Below are 15553 nucleotides of genomic sequence, written 5' to 3' on the forward strand. Positions count from 1 at the left end.
GAGAAGATTGCGTGACAACACAATCGTTGCTGGTTCTTTATCTGGAACCCAGATCCCCAACGGTCAAGCCTCAAACAGAATGAGATCTCGTTAGTACTTTCAGAAAGGTCCTTGATTTAACTGCAAAAACATGGACATAGATAGTTGTCATTTAAACTCGCACATCAGTTTCCAAAGGCATCAAACCACAAATATTCTCCCCTTTTCGGAGCAAATGTCAAAAACAATCGCTATTCCCAAAGTTAACTGCTTGCAACTGGAAGGAACTCCCGCTGTCAACTCGACTTGGAACGTAGTCAATTATTGAATTAACAACCCAAAAGATAAAAAAATGAAATTCGTTTATTCAAAAGCGCAAATATTACAGCTTTCCTGTACATTCCTAGCAGGCCATGATAAGGGATATATACATCTTTAAGAAGTAAATACAGCTACGTCTGATATCTGCGCTTCTCTACTGATTGGGAGATATTTTACCAAAATTCTAACAATCTAATTTAAAGTTTGTTACACGTATAAATCGCTAAAAATATTGTCTACAATATTAATACTTATAACAATTATATATATGGCTTGTTTTAAACTTGTGTTGCGCACTTGTAACACTGAGAGAGTAATAACATCGGCAAACGATTTTAATATCATACAACTTGGCTAGGAAAATCTTCAAATTCTAGGAAAATACTACGGATTGCACCAAGTATGATACACCAAAACATATGGGACGTGAAAAAAGAAGACCTAGACTACTTAATTTTAATAACTAGTAAAAAAAAACCCTTTTAAATTCAAATTAACCCAGTTTATGTTGCCTCAGAGCATTCCTCGTAGAAATTTGACATGTGATATAAAATCTAACCAAATTCACACAATTGTTACTTGTGGGGACAACAATATAGCCTATGTTAGATCAAACCGAACAAGACCTAGCTAAGTAAATATCTTCCGTTTTGCACGAACATACATACACACACCCTTTAATTGAAAAGGTCGAAGTAAAGGTAGCACCTGACCTAACTCAACCTGACTGGAATGCTCATTGTAGCACCTGGGAAGTAACAATCCACGTTTTTCTTAATCTTTTAATAGGATGTTCTGTTTCTATAAGGCAAGTACTATACAAGTGAGCAGTGTCTGGCATAGCCATCTTAAAGGTAGTTTTCACCAGGGTTACCTTTTTTAAGTAATGAAAAAATACAAAATAAACAAATTCTGCCACTATCTCAAAAATATTTGTTTTTGAATTACACTGAACATTCCTGCCATTCTAAAATCAGAGTGCTTGCATGTAGCTCAGTAATCTCCTTAGTTAATCACGTTTTGAAAAGGTAAAATATTCACTAGTCATCATGACTGGGCTGTTTGAAAGACGATTAAAAGTGGCCCAGGAATAACAAATGGTTGACGTTTTAATTAATCCTGTAAAAACCCGTTTTCCCGGTAATTATTTGGGGAGTTTGAGAACAATCTAAGTCAAAACTAAGAGACTGAAATATATTTCACAAAAAACTTCATAAGAAGGTTACAGAACTGAAATCAAAATTCACAATAACCCTGGATTAGCACAATCGTGCTTTGAACAACCCAGTCCTGGTGCTAAAAGAAGCCTGCAATACACAGTTCCATCCAATAAAACAATTTAAAACCAAGAGAAGCAAAACTATAAACATCATCACCGTAAATACAATTTGATGAAAAGATTGAAATAAAAATATGAATCTTGTAAAACAACATACACGTATATACAAATCTTTTTCACATATTGTACAATAACCTGCAGAAGAACTAGGATTAATGCAGTTTTTATGAAACATATCAAACACAAGAGAAGAAAGAAAGTTGAAGATACAATGTCCAGCAAAGTACTTTGGACAAAATTTGAGGAGAAATGTTATGCAACACTGTCCTGAGTGTTTGATACATCTTTTCCATCAAAAATGAAACAAAGAAGAAAATGGAAAAAAGAATGAAACGATAAAAAATCAAAGATTATTCAAAACTTCCACCATGGTTCCGTGGCTATGTCTCTACTGCTGGGTGACGGGTGTATTACTGTAAATACATTGGCACCCCCTTTCCAAGGTGTCTGCATTAAGCTTTACTGCACATACAGTCTGTTCATTTAAAAACTGACATCACTTGTACTAGATGGAGAGTGTCTGTCTTTTTAGTCTAAGTATTATTTTAAGTCCAGTTAATGTTATATCAATTCACCATTGGAGGTAAAACTCTAATTGCAAAATGCAATTGATAATGCAATGATAGAATGCTATTAACACTACAAAGTTCTGAATATTTCATTACTAAGAGAAAAGACACGCTCAAAAATTCACCAACAAAAATGAGAAATTCTTAGGTTCTCAAGTTCAGAATTAAGCCTCCCTTTTATTGATAATAGTGCACGTAGGCATAAATAGCAATATGATCAATTGAATTGTAACACTTCAAGTCTCTGTATGTTACTTCAGTATTCTCATTCCAAGTAGTGTAAGTATAACAGTAGAGTTAGTAAGTAACACTAGTGATTGAATTGTCATTGGCATTAGTAGTTTGTATCACAACTATATAGTCTGAGTTGTATTTTGGTGTGTTGGTATTTGTAAATAGTTTAAAATAAAAAAAAAACTATGTGTATCATAAAGAATGTTATTCTTAGTTGTGTTTACCCTGCCAGCAGAGATCCCTTCGATCTTCCTAGAAAAGTCGAGAAGAGCTTTCTCTTCCTGACTTTTCTAGGGAGATTGAAGGGACCTCTGCTCGCAGGGTAGTTAAGTTGTGTTCTGATGAGAAACAAAACTCTTGCCTTGTAATCATTTGAAGGAGCCACATTGTGAATAGCACGTTTTATCCTACATGTCTCCAGTTTGTCTTTCACATGTCATTGTAACCTTACCAATCTTAACCGTTCTCATTCATTTTATCATGAAACGGTGTGATTACTAACTCTTGAGGGTTTTTCTACCCCAGTACCACAGTAAATTATAAATGTTCCCTAGATTGGACCGTAACCGTCTACATGCTTATCACAAAATATGCTCAATGAATCACGACAAAGATCATTAAACACCATGTGCAAAATCCCCAAAGAAAACAGCCATAAAGTTCCACAGAAAAAAATGGTACAGTGGAACCCCATTGATACAGTCAGCAATGGACCATGAAATTTTGGCAGTGTTAATGGGGTAGCATATTAACAGGGTAGAGTCAAATTTCATGACTGGTCTATTTTAAGTGATGTCTTGACAGATACACATATTTATCTATTCGCACTTCTAACCAACTGAATAAGCATCCAGAATGCAGATATCATTTTGAAACAATGAAACTTCAATCACTACATACAATATTAACCATGGAAGATGTCATTGACATGACATGTTACAGGCACATTGAATAAAAAAGAGAATTTCTCAGTATTGTTTCTCAATATTTGTTTTGTTTGGTCAACAGATATTGTGAATATGTATTTGCTTTGAGTGGCCATATTAATGGGGTAGAATTATAAAGGATTATACAGGTTAGGTTTTCAGAATAGGGCCTTTGACCATACTAATGGAAAGTCCGCATAAACAGGGTGTCTGCATTAACAGGGTTTTCTTATAAGAAAATGTATGGGCATTTCCCCCAGACAAAATTAATTGGCCGTAACAACTAGGTGGCCATATTAATCAGGTGACCGTAAGGTGGGATTCCACTGTGGTGTGCATACGACGCAAGTGGCCCATCAGGACGGCGTTTACTTCCTGTTTCTGTATCATGAAGTGACTAGGAGAGTTTCTACCTCCTGGATGGGATGCTAGTCCATCGCAGGGTTACCCCCAGCATTAAATTTGCCAGTACCCATTAATATACACGGGTGGAGAGAGACACTGTAAGAATAAAGTGTGTGGCTCAAGAACACAACACAATGTCCCTGGCCAGGGCTCAAACCCAGACTGCTTGATCTGAAGTCCAGCAAACTAACCTTGAGGCCACCACACCTCCCACAAAGTGCCACAGTGCTACTCAGATAAATGCTGTACAAACGACACTTTCATGGGCTGCTGATTTTTTTTTTTGGATTTTCCATGTTAAGAAAATTTAAGATGCTTTGTACTTTAAAAGGACATATAAGGCCAATAACCTAGCTGGTATGCTTCTTTTTACAGCCGTTTTTGTGTTCCTTCCAGCCAAGTGATGTTGCTAGTTTTTTCCAAAAGTCATTCTCTTCTTGTCGAAGGCGATCAAGGTAGGTGATATGAGAAATAGAGCGTGGAATCTTCCCTCTATAATCCTCATCAATGAGAACTGGTATAAGTCGTTTCTCTTTGGCCCCTGTAAAAGAAAATGTGACATTCATAATCACTGCCATACAATAAGTAACTCTAATGACCCACATAGGAAGTACAATCAACATGGAGTCAAGACACCCAAAGTCCAAGTGGCATTAGGGACTAGTCAGAAAGTATAGGGGGGTGGGCCAGAGCAGAGAGGGGGTGGGTCACTAGTTTTTGAGCCCTTGGTAAGGGGTGGGTCGTTAAATGTTTAGCTACCCATGGGGTGGGTCATCCTATTTTATAACAAAAATTGGCACAAATTTAAAAAAATAATTGTTTTTACTTTTATTTACTTGTTCTACTGGAACAGTTGGCAACACATTTAAATTTTGTACACATCGAGCCAAAATTATCACTGTTCCATGCGAAGCTAGGCTTGCGGCCGAGAGTAAAAGGTTTACAGTCAAGTTTTTTGTAGAGTGTATTTTTAGATGCTAATGCATTATTGTTAAGAAATATATCTAAAACATAAATTACACCAGAATTTCATACACAAAATGTGATTCTGTTGGATTAAGGAACCAAAAATGACATGTTTAATAGGGGTGGGTCATGCAATTTTAAACCTTCATTTAGGGGTAGGTCACCCAGTCTTGTGCCAAATGGAAGGGGTGGGTCAGGTGTTTTCTATCCACTACATTTTCACCAGTCCCTTATTCATTGCCACAAACATGCATGTAAAAGCACATGTCACTGTAATCCAATACAAAAACAACATAATGCAAACAAGAACTAAATGGATTGTTCATTGGTACAAAATTTTCTTGCCTGATCTGTGGTCACATGCATTGTAACAATTCATTCCTTGCATTGCAAGGCAAAATGTCAGACTTAACAAAGTAAAAATGACAATGTTCTGTCAGGGAAAAGGTGCATTGTCCTGATTGAGCAAATTTACCAAACGCCCAGGAAATATTCTTTCAGTGATTTTATTGATTGTGTCTTGGATCAGAAAATAAAAGGTTTTCCTTAGAGTGGCCACTTTTCCTCATGGTATCAGTATTCCAACATGCATGTATGCTAAAAAGACCAGTCAACTTGTCACCGTTTTGGTTGAAAATTTCTTGAACAGACTTTCACATGTTTTTCCCTAGAATATTCGAGTTTCTAAACTCCAGGAATAGTGTTTATCTGCAGATATGTTCTGCATGAAGTAATCAAGCTGATTACACAAGATTCCCGAGTGTTTATGTGCAGAATTGCAGAATGGAGAGTGCACAGGAAAAAGATAACCCTTAATAATTATTACCCTTGGCAGTGTTTATAGCACAAATGCTAATGGAACCAGTTAACTATACATTGCATAGTTACATAAATAAAAACCATCACAGAATTTCAACAGAATGACTGTTACTCTTACAAACCTACACCAAATTATCATCATTTAACAAATAGATTCCATGTTGCTGTGTGTCTGTTAAATGGTAGATCACAGATGATGTCAAAATGTGGTAAGAACATCAGTGACACACAAGCTAGCGTTAAGCTAGCATGTCGCTGTTATTCTTACCACATTGTTATGTCATCTGTCACCTATTAATGAAAAGATGCACGGCAACATGGGATCTATCTGTTTTATATGACAAAGAAACAAAAAGAAAGTGTTCATGACGTCATCTATATGTCTGTCCTCCAATTGATCATTAGTACAAACCAATCAAAAGGCAAGAATAATTTGACTCATTATGTAATGTGCATTAACCAACAAACCTGGTGCAAGACTCATGGCAATCTGTGATTCATAGCGTGCACCATCACTGTTGTCGAAATGTTTTGACAAGATAACCACAAACTTTGAACACCTTTCAATGGCCTCAGCAGTTATGTCATAAATGGATCCACCAGGCAGAAAGTCCCGTTCACTCAAACAAAGATGTAACTTGTAAGGTCGACCCTCCATCTTTTTAGTCAGCGAGTCAACAAATTGTCTATCATTCTGGCCAAAACAAATGAATGCATCGTAGTGTTCACAAGCTAGAGGGAAAATAGTGTTACATTAAATAAACTATTAATAATTATAAACATAGATGTAGATGTTACTCAAACTCATTAATAACAAGATACAACAAAGGAAATCATGTCCATATTGGTGCTGTGTTAAACTCGGTTTTAGTGTATGATATCAGGGTGTTTTTGTATTGTATCTCAGTTTTAACCCTTAAATAAAGTCCTATATACATGTATATATATATGTATCTGCCTGTATGTACCTTGTAACCCAGGGCATGATCCTAAGTTTGGAAATCAAGTAAATCTTCTAGCTCATATTTACCATCTGTTAGATGGCTTTGCAGCTTTATACTAGCCATCAAACTACTGTACAGGCCATATGTTTACAAGTTGGTTTTCTGTTTGACTAGCTTTAGGTTACCAAAGACTCAACAAGTCAGCAAGGAGAACAAGAGCTGTATGGGAAGTCTTTGTTTCTGATCTTTAGAGTCCAATCAACAGATGCTGTGAGCACTTAGGGGCACTCCAAAAGTTGTCATACCAGGATTGGTAACCTACCAACTTTATGACAAAAACTCTTGGCTCAATCTAGACTGCATAGCTGATAGATTATTCATGCATGGGTCCTTTTGTTTTAGTGGCAAAGCCGAGCATGCCAAGAGTGGCAAAGGGAAATAGTGAGGAGATGAGTTGAATTCCTGCCAGCCCTAATTCATGTTTTTTTTAACTGCACATTGGCCAGTGGATGGGAATTTCAGATTGGCTGAGAGTACCAAAACATGAATCAAATGTTAATTGATACCTCTAATCCATCCCAAGAGAACATAACATTTGTGTTCATTAAACTGCGGTGTAACCAGAAGTGTCACAAGATTCCCGAGTGTTTATGTGCAGAATTGCAGAATGGAGAATGCACAGGAAAAAAGATAACCCTTAATTACTCTTGGCAGTGTTTATAGTACAAATGCTAATGGGACCAAGCAAATTATAAACAAATGAAAAAAAAATCAGATTGAACATACAGTAGAATTGTTGATAAGTTATCACAACTAGCCGGAGGCAAACAAGTTGGCTATTTAAAAGCATGGCTCAGGATTTGAATTTGGACTCAGACCTACCGTGAAACAAATTCAGTTAGTGGTCAAAATGGAACTTGAACCCAGGACCTCTGATTTGTGAGCCCGATGCACTGACCACTCGGCCATGCTGCCTTGCATAGAGAAAGCTTTGGATTCACTACATATCCAGACATAAGGCAGGGAAATTATTCAAAGTAAGAACAGGAGAGAGCCATGGGGAGTTGATTCAGTATTAATTCCAAATCTGTACGGCTTTGGAAGCAACAATATGGCAAATGTGTTGTAGAAGATCTGCCGTTGTTTATCTTTTGTTCAGCAGAGAATGGTATCAGAAAAGCCTTTCCTGAATGGCTTGAAATTAAAAACTATTCTTCGTAAAGTTGTATCAGTCACTGGCAGGCCTACGCAGACTCCACATGTGGTTTTGTGGTTACCGTGCATTAGCCTTCAAAAGGTTTGCGTCAATGAGCTCATCTTTAATAAGCAATTTACCTCTCTTTTATAAGGAAGCATCTTGTAAATTGTTTTCAGTAGTCTGTGGCTGATGTTGGATGACACTCCATTTTTACATCCATTTTTGAAAGGGCTCAAGAGCAATAAAAATGTTTTCTACTGCATGACCTTAGCGATAATATCCTTTCGGAAAGTTTTGTCCTCAAGATATATGTTACCTGTAGCTCGCTCTCGGATTGCAGGGCTCAACTTTAGAAAAAAAACCTTGGGGCCATATGGCTCTAAAGATTTTAGATTTGGTCGCCAGCACAAATTTTTTGGGGGCCAAAAACATTCAATCATTTTGGAAGCCTTTAGTCTCTTCCTTGTATTTTCTGTACAGACCAAACCAAACAAAATGTTACATTTGAATGTAAGTCGTAGCAAACAAAAAAATAATTTCAATGCTGAAATACACCTTCCTTATTCAAATTGGTTTGATCATCTTTCTTTTTTTTGGCCATTTATGCAGTTTATTTCAAGTCTTTGAGTCGCGCCTGGTGGAAAATTTCATAGCGTGTCGACGTGATAAATACGGCAATTGAATTCAATCACAAGCGGGAATAAATACAAATGTTGAAAGTCAAAAGCAGGCTATTTTTGTTAAAGCTCAAGTTACATTGCAAGATTGGAAGAAAATCACAAAATCAAACACAACATCAAACAATCAAACATAAGGATTTCAAACAAACCTTTTTAAGTGCGAAGAGATTAAAAGTGGCTTTATAAGACAGGCAAAACACCAAAGAAGCTCACACCTTTCAGAATGACTCCATAAACAAAGTGCAAAGCAGGTGTTGGGAACGTGGTAGTCAAGCCTCGAAATCGGTCAAGTATTGGTACAGAAGTCCTCGCACTCGTATCCTGCCAGGTTACTAGGCAGAGAAGTTTGAAGCACAGAAGATGTTTTCTCCAAGCGGCTTTACTACAGCTTTATTTACAGGAAAAATATTGGTTCTTTATGACAAATTGAGCCAGTGAGCGTCTACAAGATTCAGGTTAAAATTTAACGGATAAATGTTGATGCATTTTGACTTGAAGCTCTGATATAGAGAAACAGATTGCTAAGTGAACGTACTTTGTAAACTGTGCTGCCATTTATCACGTTTGCTAACATTGAAAGACAATTATTATGCTAATTATTTGACTGGCACTTGGATCTCAAGTTTTGACCCATGTATAAGTCGAGGGCGAATTTCTGGACTGATTTTTAGGTCTTGAAAGGTCGACTTATACACGGGAAAATACAGTACAAAAAAAAAAACACAAAATGCTAATGCACGTGTCTGAGGTTTGCGTTTCCGCCTTTTACGATCTACCATCAATGTATTTTATTTCTTTCACATGTTCTTTAGGAACTACAAAATATTGCCAATGAAAAAGAAAACTATAATTTTATTCATGAGAAAGCTGCAACAAATATACAGTCACTACATGCATTCAGTTTCTGTGGAATAATAATGCGAGCTTTTGTAAATTAAATTAACTCCCTATTCTTTTCCTACAACATACCGCTACTAAATTGTAATGTGAAAACGAATGTTATTTCTTTTGAAATGGATGCACCATAGTTTACAATCAAATGGTAGAGAATTTTTCTTTTGGCAAAAATCTCCTTTTAGGAACAAATGTCACTTCCGGAATGCTGTCAACCAAACATGTAGTTAACTGATTTCACGATAGTAATTATAGTAAAGGCAGTTTAAATGGCTTTGTACCTGAAAGTAATAAGAAATTGCATTGTCTGTGCATTCCTCGTGGTTTACAATTAACATTCATTCATTTCATTATGGATCTTAGGAAATGAAAAAAATATATATATATAAATAAAATTTTATAATAACTTGAAATCGCGGTGGCCAGACTGGTGACCACACATGAAAAATTAGTCGCCAGCGGACCAAATCCAGTTGCATTGGCGACCCCACAGCTCGCAACGTCGAGCCCTGAATTGCCTTATTTTGGATCATCAAATGGTAATAAAAGTACGCGGCAAGCCATCCTCAGAGACCCAGGGACAGTTAATCAGGGCGTGAGAAAAAAAAAAAAAAGAAATGAGGCAGGCAGGAATTTCACTGGCTGCTCACAAATTCCTGTGTGAGAACAAAATGTTGGCTCTGGCCAGCACAAACCACTCCCTCACAAATTGCACCTGCCACACAGGCTAGGCCCAATCCCATCTCACAGACCAGAATTTGCCTTCAACTTGCCTTGTTCCCCAAATACATTTCAGCCTATTTGCAGAATCTAATGGTTTCCACTGATCTGATCAATAAATAACTAAGAGATACTGGGTGTGGTAAGGTGAAGTCTACTCACTTGTCATCAGTTTCGTATCCACTACAAGAAAAATAAGACAAAATATTTAATTTACAATCAAAAAAGTATACAAATATTACATTTGATGAAATGAAACAAAATGTTCATGTAATATAATCATGATGAATACCAGGAAATATGACAGACAGACAGACTGACAGAAAACTTTAACCAAAAACCAACCGTGAACAACAACTGGTAATAACATGTCATGAGCTACATACCGCGTCTCCTTACTCGCTCTTCTATTTGCTTTGGAGTAGAGGTCGCCTCTAAACAAAATGAAGCATGAAGACAGGTCACACAATAGAGCATGTTCATTGTCATGCAATAAAAAATAAAATCAAAAACCATTCAGTAGATAAAGTCAAGAAATTGTGATATTATGCACAATAAATAAAGAAGACAGTTCTCCAAGTTTAAGGTGTGTGCGTTGTCCCAACGCTAAGATATTCGTCAAAATGTTCCGTGCAAAATTATAGAGCCTAGTATGGAGCCACCATGTTGGAGGACCTCCTTCGTCTTCCAATATGGCAGCCAGAAAATAGTGTAAACACCTGGAACTTACTTTGGCTATCTAGACAACTGATTATCTGAACCAAACCAAAAATATTTACACAAGCACTTTTCCTAATACTTTAACTCCTAAAATAGCTAAAAATCACGAGATAGGTGTACATTTTCCAACAAACGCGACCTTAGCTTCATGTCACACAATGCCATAACTCCGAAATTCAAAATGCGCTGGTTTCCAAACGAAGGACGCTAGTGAGCTGGAAAATTGTAAACAGATATGAATTTAGTACCTCTTATGCCTGATGAGGATAAAACCTTTAGTGGCTCTTTAGTTTTGGATTTGAGAATTTGATGAAATCACATGAACACATTCAATACCAGTTTTGTGGCTTGTAAGCTCGGGAACTTACTGCTCTTTACCTTTAATGCTTCACAGGAGAATGCTTATTTGAGAAGGGGTGTTTATTAGGAATCTTATCTTGAAAATTATCTCGTTGAAAATATGCATATGAATGAGATACAAGCCTTAAAAGAAGACAACAGATGTACTTCAACCAAAGAACTATAACAATAATTGCAAATGGCTCTGAGCAGACTTGATAATCTAATCAGTCTATTCTACATCCATGTCATGAATGTTGCTTTTGCTATGGGGTGCTCATTGGAAGGGGCCACTTATTGTTAAAAAATGACACTCAATGAGGAGCACTTACTAGAAAGGGGGCACTTAGTGGAAGGAGAGTGCTGAAATCCAGTCATTATAATAAGTGTAAAGGCTATGCTCTAAGAAAAACGCTAAGGAGCCCTTCAGGCACCCAACCTTGTAGGCTAGGGTGCCCAGAAGTCAAGATTGGTGGCCCGAACAAAAAAAAAAAATTAATTAATTAATTGATTAATTAATAAATTAATTAATTATAATGATCTAATAACATTATTAATTAATATATGATAACCGATTGACCCTCAAACAAAAATGTCGAATTATTTCTAGGGCATTTATCCCATTTACAGATGCCAAAAATAAAAGGTTCACATGTAATTTTTTGTAATACTGTTGTCAGAAGTCCACAAAGAAAGATAAAATTTACACATTTTTTTGAGTTAAAATGGTTGATATATGAAGACAAATTAACTCCTTTTTCCTTCTTTTCCCTCTATGCTTCTAATAATTTAGTTCACATTCTCCTTCTATTAGGGACTTTTAATGCACATTATGCAATCCACAAAAACTAAGAAGACTTTTTGTTGATGCTATACCAAGTATACAAGTAAACTGCTGTCCATATCACTGCAGACCAGTGTTAAATCCACGCATCGAACTGAGCCATTGAATGACCTATGTTCTGACCTCACAGATGAATTTAAGCACTCTGAATTGAGCCATTTTGTCTTGTAAACTTCAATACAACACAAGAAATCAAAAAGGGAAAGACAAATTATTGTGAGATTGTTTTCATCTCTAAGTTTAAATCTCAAAAAGGAGGTTGCCCAGCCAGGTGACTATGTATGTTTTTCTTGTTGCCCGAGGATGGAGGCCAGTCACCTCAGGCGACCAGGCGCTGCTAGAGCACAGCCTTGAATGTAGTTAAAGAAACAAGTAATGCAATAAAAATGTTATAAAGATAACAGTTTGTCAAACACAGAAAACAAAACAATGAGGGCAACCTACTTAAACTTTTCTGAAGTTCTTCCACCACATCGTTTCTCCCCATATCTTCTAACAGTGGAATCAACTCCAGAATTTTCATGTCTCCTTTTTCCTTAATTAATGTTTTTACTGGTTCATCTGTACTTCCTAGATACTTGATATAATCATTCCTATATCCCAATTTATCAGCCAATCTTCTATAGTCATTTCCAAGGATGTCATTAGGTTGTAAACGAACAACCAGTTGTTTTTGTCCTTCACTGGACATATCCTTGAGTCTTTTCTCGCTGTCTGCTGAGGTCATATCGACAGAAGTTATATCCACACATGTTATATCTACAGATTTCAAAACACAATAAAATAAAGGAGTCAGTTCAACACTTTTTAAAAAGTGAAGAGGATTGCTTGTCATTTCTTGTTCATTTACTTTCTTTTCACCCGTTGACTTTCGCTTTATTTTGCTCAAACCTTGTGCTTATTTTCAAAGTGAATTCAAAGCTCACTGCTAGCTTTTTTTCCAATAAACTAATGAACAATCCCATTCTGGTTTATAATTACTATGAAGAACCACTCAGTCTCAATTTAAAGAGGAGCCTGGTACTATGGCACCAAAAATTGAGAACAGAACTTGGACTTGGGTGAAATTTGGGCTGGGAAATAGTACTTATACCTCCCCTCACTCCTGCACCATATTTTTTCAGGATCATCTTGAAAGCTGATCAATCCCGCACTGTGTCCAATATATTGCCACCAAGCTTCAGAGCTTCAATTTTACAACTTTTACTGCTTACCAATAATTATAATATTATTATAAAAAACCCTCCAAAAAAAGGTTTCAAGTCTATTAACCAAAACCTTTGTAATGGGTCTCAATATTTCCCATTATTGACGATCGTTGATTCTCAATGTATAATTTTAATCTCTTTGGCAAAACATTTCACATTAAGATTTAAATATGGAGAAAACTTTTGACAAATCCAAACTGTGTTTGACCCACTGACCTGAAGCCGTTGAGCTCTGTTCTTTTATAGATGTGCCTATACTTTGATCATCTTGTGGTTTAGGCAGATCCACAGTGGTCTCACAGTTAGACATTTCACTCTCCTCAGATGTCGACAGGGGTGGCATTTGTAAATTTGGGGTTTCCTTTACTCCGCTCTTTTTATCAAGAGCTGGACGTTGTCGTCTCTTTCTCCACATCTTAAATGTCTTGTTTTTAAAAGTCAGGAGCCTCCCTTTCTTCGGTGCTTCCATCCTCTGATGAAATAAAACAAACACAGGGAATGCAGTTGAACTCTACTACCTCAAGCTGTCAAGGGAAAAAATTAACAGCTGATCAAAAATGACTGAAAAGCATGTCCAAGGGAAAATGATTTGAATTTGAGAAAGCAATGCTCAACTGTACACATCACTGTCCTGGGGGGGACTCCCATGAAAAAAGGACAGGGGTGCTGGTCAGAAATTTTAAAAAGAATGCCTAAGATGTACCAAGCTCCTGCTGTGTGGGTAAGGCTTGAATTTTTTCACCCCTAAGAGGTACCAATTCTACAATAACACATTATCTCCTTTCATAATTTTTTGGACAAGAGGTACTGCAAAAGCTCCCGCTGTCGACCTTTTTAGGCTGAGCACCCTAAGAAGTACCAAAACCACTTTTTTAACCCCGAAAAGATGCGACAAGCACTCCCATATTTTTATATGGGAGTTCCCCCCTCCCCCCCCCAGATCAGTGTTAGCACTTGCAAGCTAAGAACAACCCCTGTCAAAACAAACAATAACTTATCAAAAAAATTATCTTATCAATGATTTAAGTGTATCGACAGCCAATGCATGGTTTGGCCAATTCTGATGATGCAAAATAGGTTCAAACAATAAGGAAGATATTTGTTTACAAACATTGTTTTTGTGATTTAAATGTTCAAAACGTTAAACAAAAGAATTCTTTGGCTCACCAGCCAATAGTTCTCTGGGTGGCATATTAATAACAATAGGTGATGTCATTGACATCTTTGCTATTGCGTAAACAAGGAATGAATAAGCTTATATAAACACATTTCATTTCTTTCAATCTTGAATTACTTTTCGTCCACAAAACACAAAGTATAAGAGCTACGAAGACTTTCTGGTGACACTACACGATGTGCATCACACCGGAACAGGCTGCAATGAATTCAAACACTCGGAAATGAGCCTCTTAACTTTGTAAACTCTAATAACAGTCTTGTGAACTTAAGCTTATGTAAGTTATTTCCAACACATCGCGACGGAAGCAGGCTAAGACTCGCAATTTCACTATTTTATCCCAGATTATGCTTCGGTTGCTGAATGGTCTTTCTGGCAATCGTTTGAGTGAATGATTTTCAAATAAAGTACGATAGAAAAAACTTGAACTTCAATTGGTCTGTCGCATACTTTTAACCGGAATCAAAACAGATTTTTCGCAGTACGAATCTTTACATCTCATACCAAACAGTTTCGAAGTAAGCTTATGCGCGTATGTAGTACAAATATTAACACTTCAGTGCATGAACTGTACCTTACACTAAACTTCATCTTCTTCGACTGTCGAATAAGCTTAACTTTCTCTCACAAAGAGGCGAAGTAGCCATTTATTCATTCATTCTCACTAGCGACATTTCATAAAGAGACGGCTTTGGGAATACATTAGCTTCGATGGAAATATGAGCGACGAAAACAAACTACAAAGGCAAACACAAGCATGAGAGCTGGCACTATCGTCATCGATAAATAATGAAAGATGGTAAATTTCACCACGATAAGAATCACTGCGATAAATCATAGTAGCACTTCAAAAATTATACAAACACATGAGCAATTGCAAAAAAAAGGATCGAGCGGACTTCTCGAGCGAACGTTTCTCAGGAAGCATGCAAGCAACGGAACAAATCTCTGTCGTTCCCGACAATAACGATAAGTCGACAAAATTCTAACTATTAGTTCATCTCTGGTTGTATTATTTACTTACCTGAAGGGCACCAGGCCCGAAGACCAAGTGATAACAAAACCAAAACTTCGAAAGACCTACACATCTAATATGGCGGCTTTGAAGGTGTTGATAAGAAATCAGGTGACCGGAACTTACGTCATGTCACTCCGTACTTCCTCATTCTCTGGCGGACAAAAACTCTGATCACCGGCATGGAGTGAAACAGATGATGCCTACAAAACAGTTTGTCGGTCACTTTTCAACCAGGAGAATTATGTCGGTATCA

At 36.9% G+C, this 15553-nt stretch overlaps 1 protein-coding gene across 1 annotated transcript; it reads right to left on the reverse strand.

The window, feature by feature from the left end:
* Positions 1 to 324: 324 nt before the first annotated feature.
* LOC110062441 (myeloid differentiation primary response protein MyD88-like) lies at positions 325 to 15553 on the reverse strand. The gene is made up of 7 exons (XM_089285090.1): positions 15307 to 15553; positions 13322 to 13577; positions 12342 to 12656; positions 10381 to 10428; positions 10157 to 10177; positions 6027 to 6290; positions 325 to 4314 (listed from the first exon to the last, which is right to left on the reverse strand). Exons 2-7 carry the CDS (start codon positions 13572 to 13574, stop codon positions 4124 to 4126), a joined length of 1092 nt encoding a protein of 363 aa, XP_089141216.1. The 5' UTR covers positions 13575 to 13577; positions 15307 to 15553; the 3' UTR covers positions 325 to 4123.

Source organism: Orbicella faveolata, unplaced genomic scaffold (genome assembly GCF_042242905.1).
Source record: "Orbicella faveolata isolate gen_17 unplaced genomic scaffold, um_ofav_v1 contig_13, whole genome shotgun sequence".
Taxonomy (NCBI): domain Eukaryota; kingdom Metazoa; phylum Cnidaria; class Anthozoa; order Scleractinia; family Merulinidae; genus Orbicella; species Orbicella faveolata.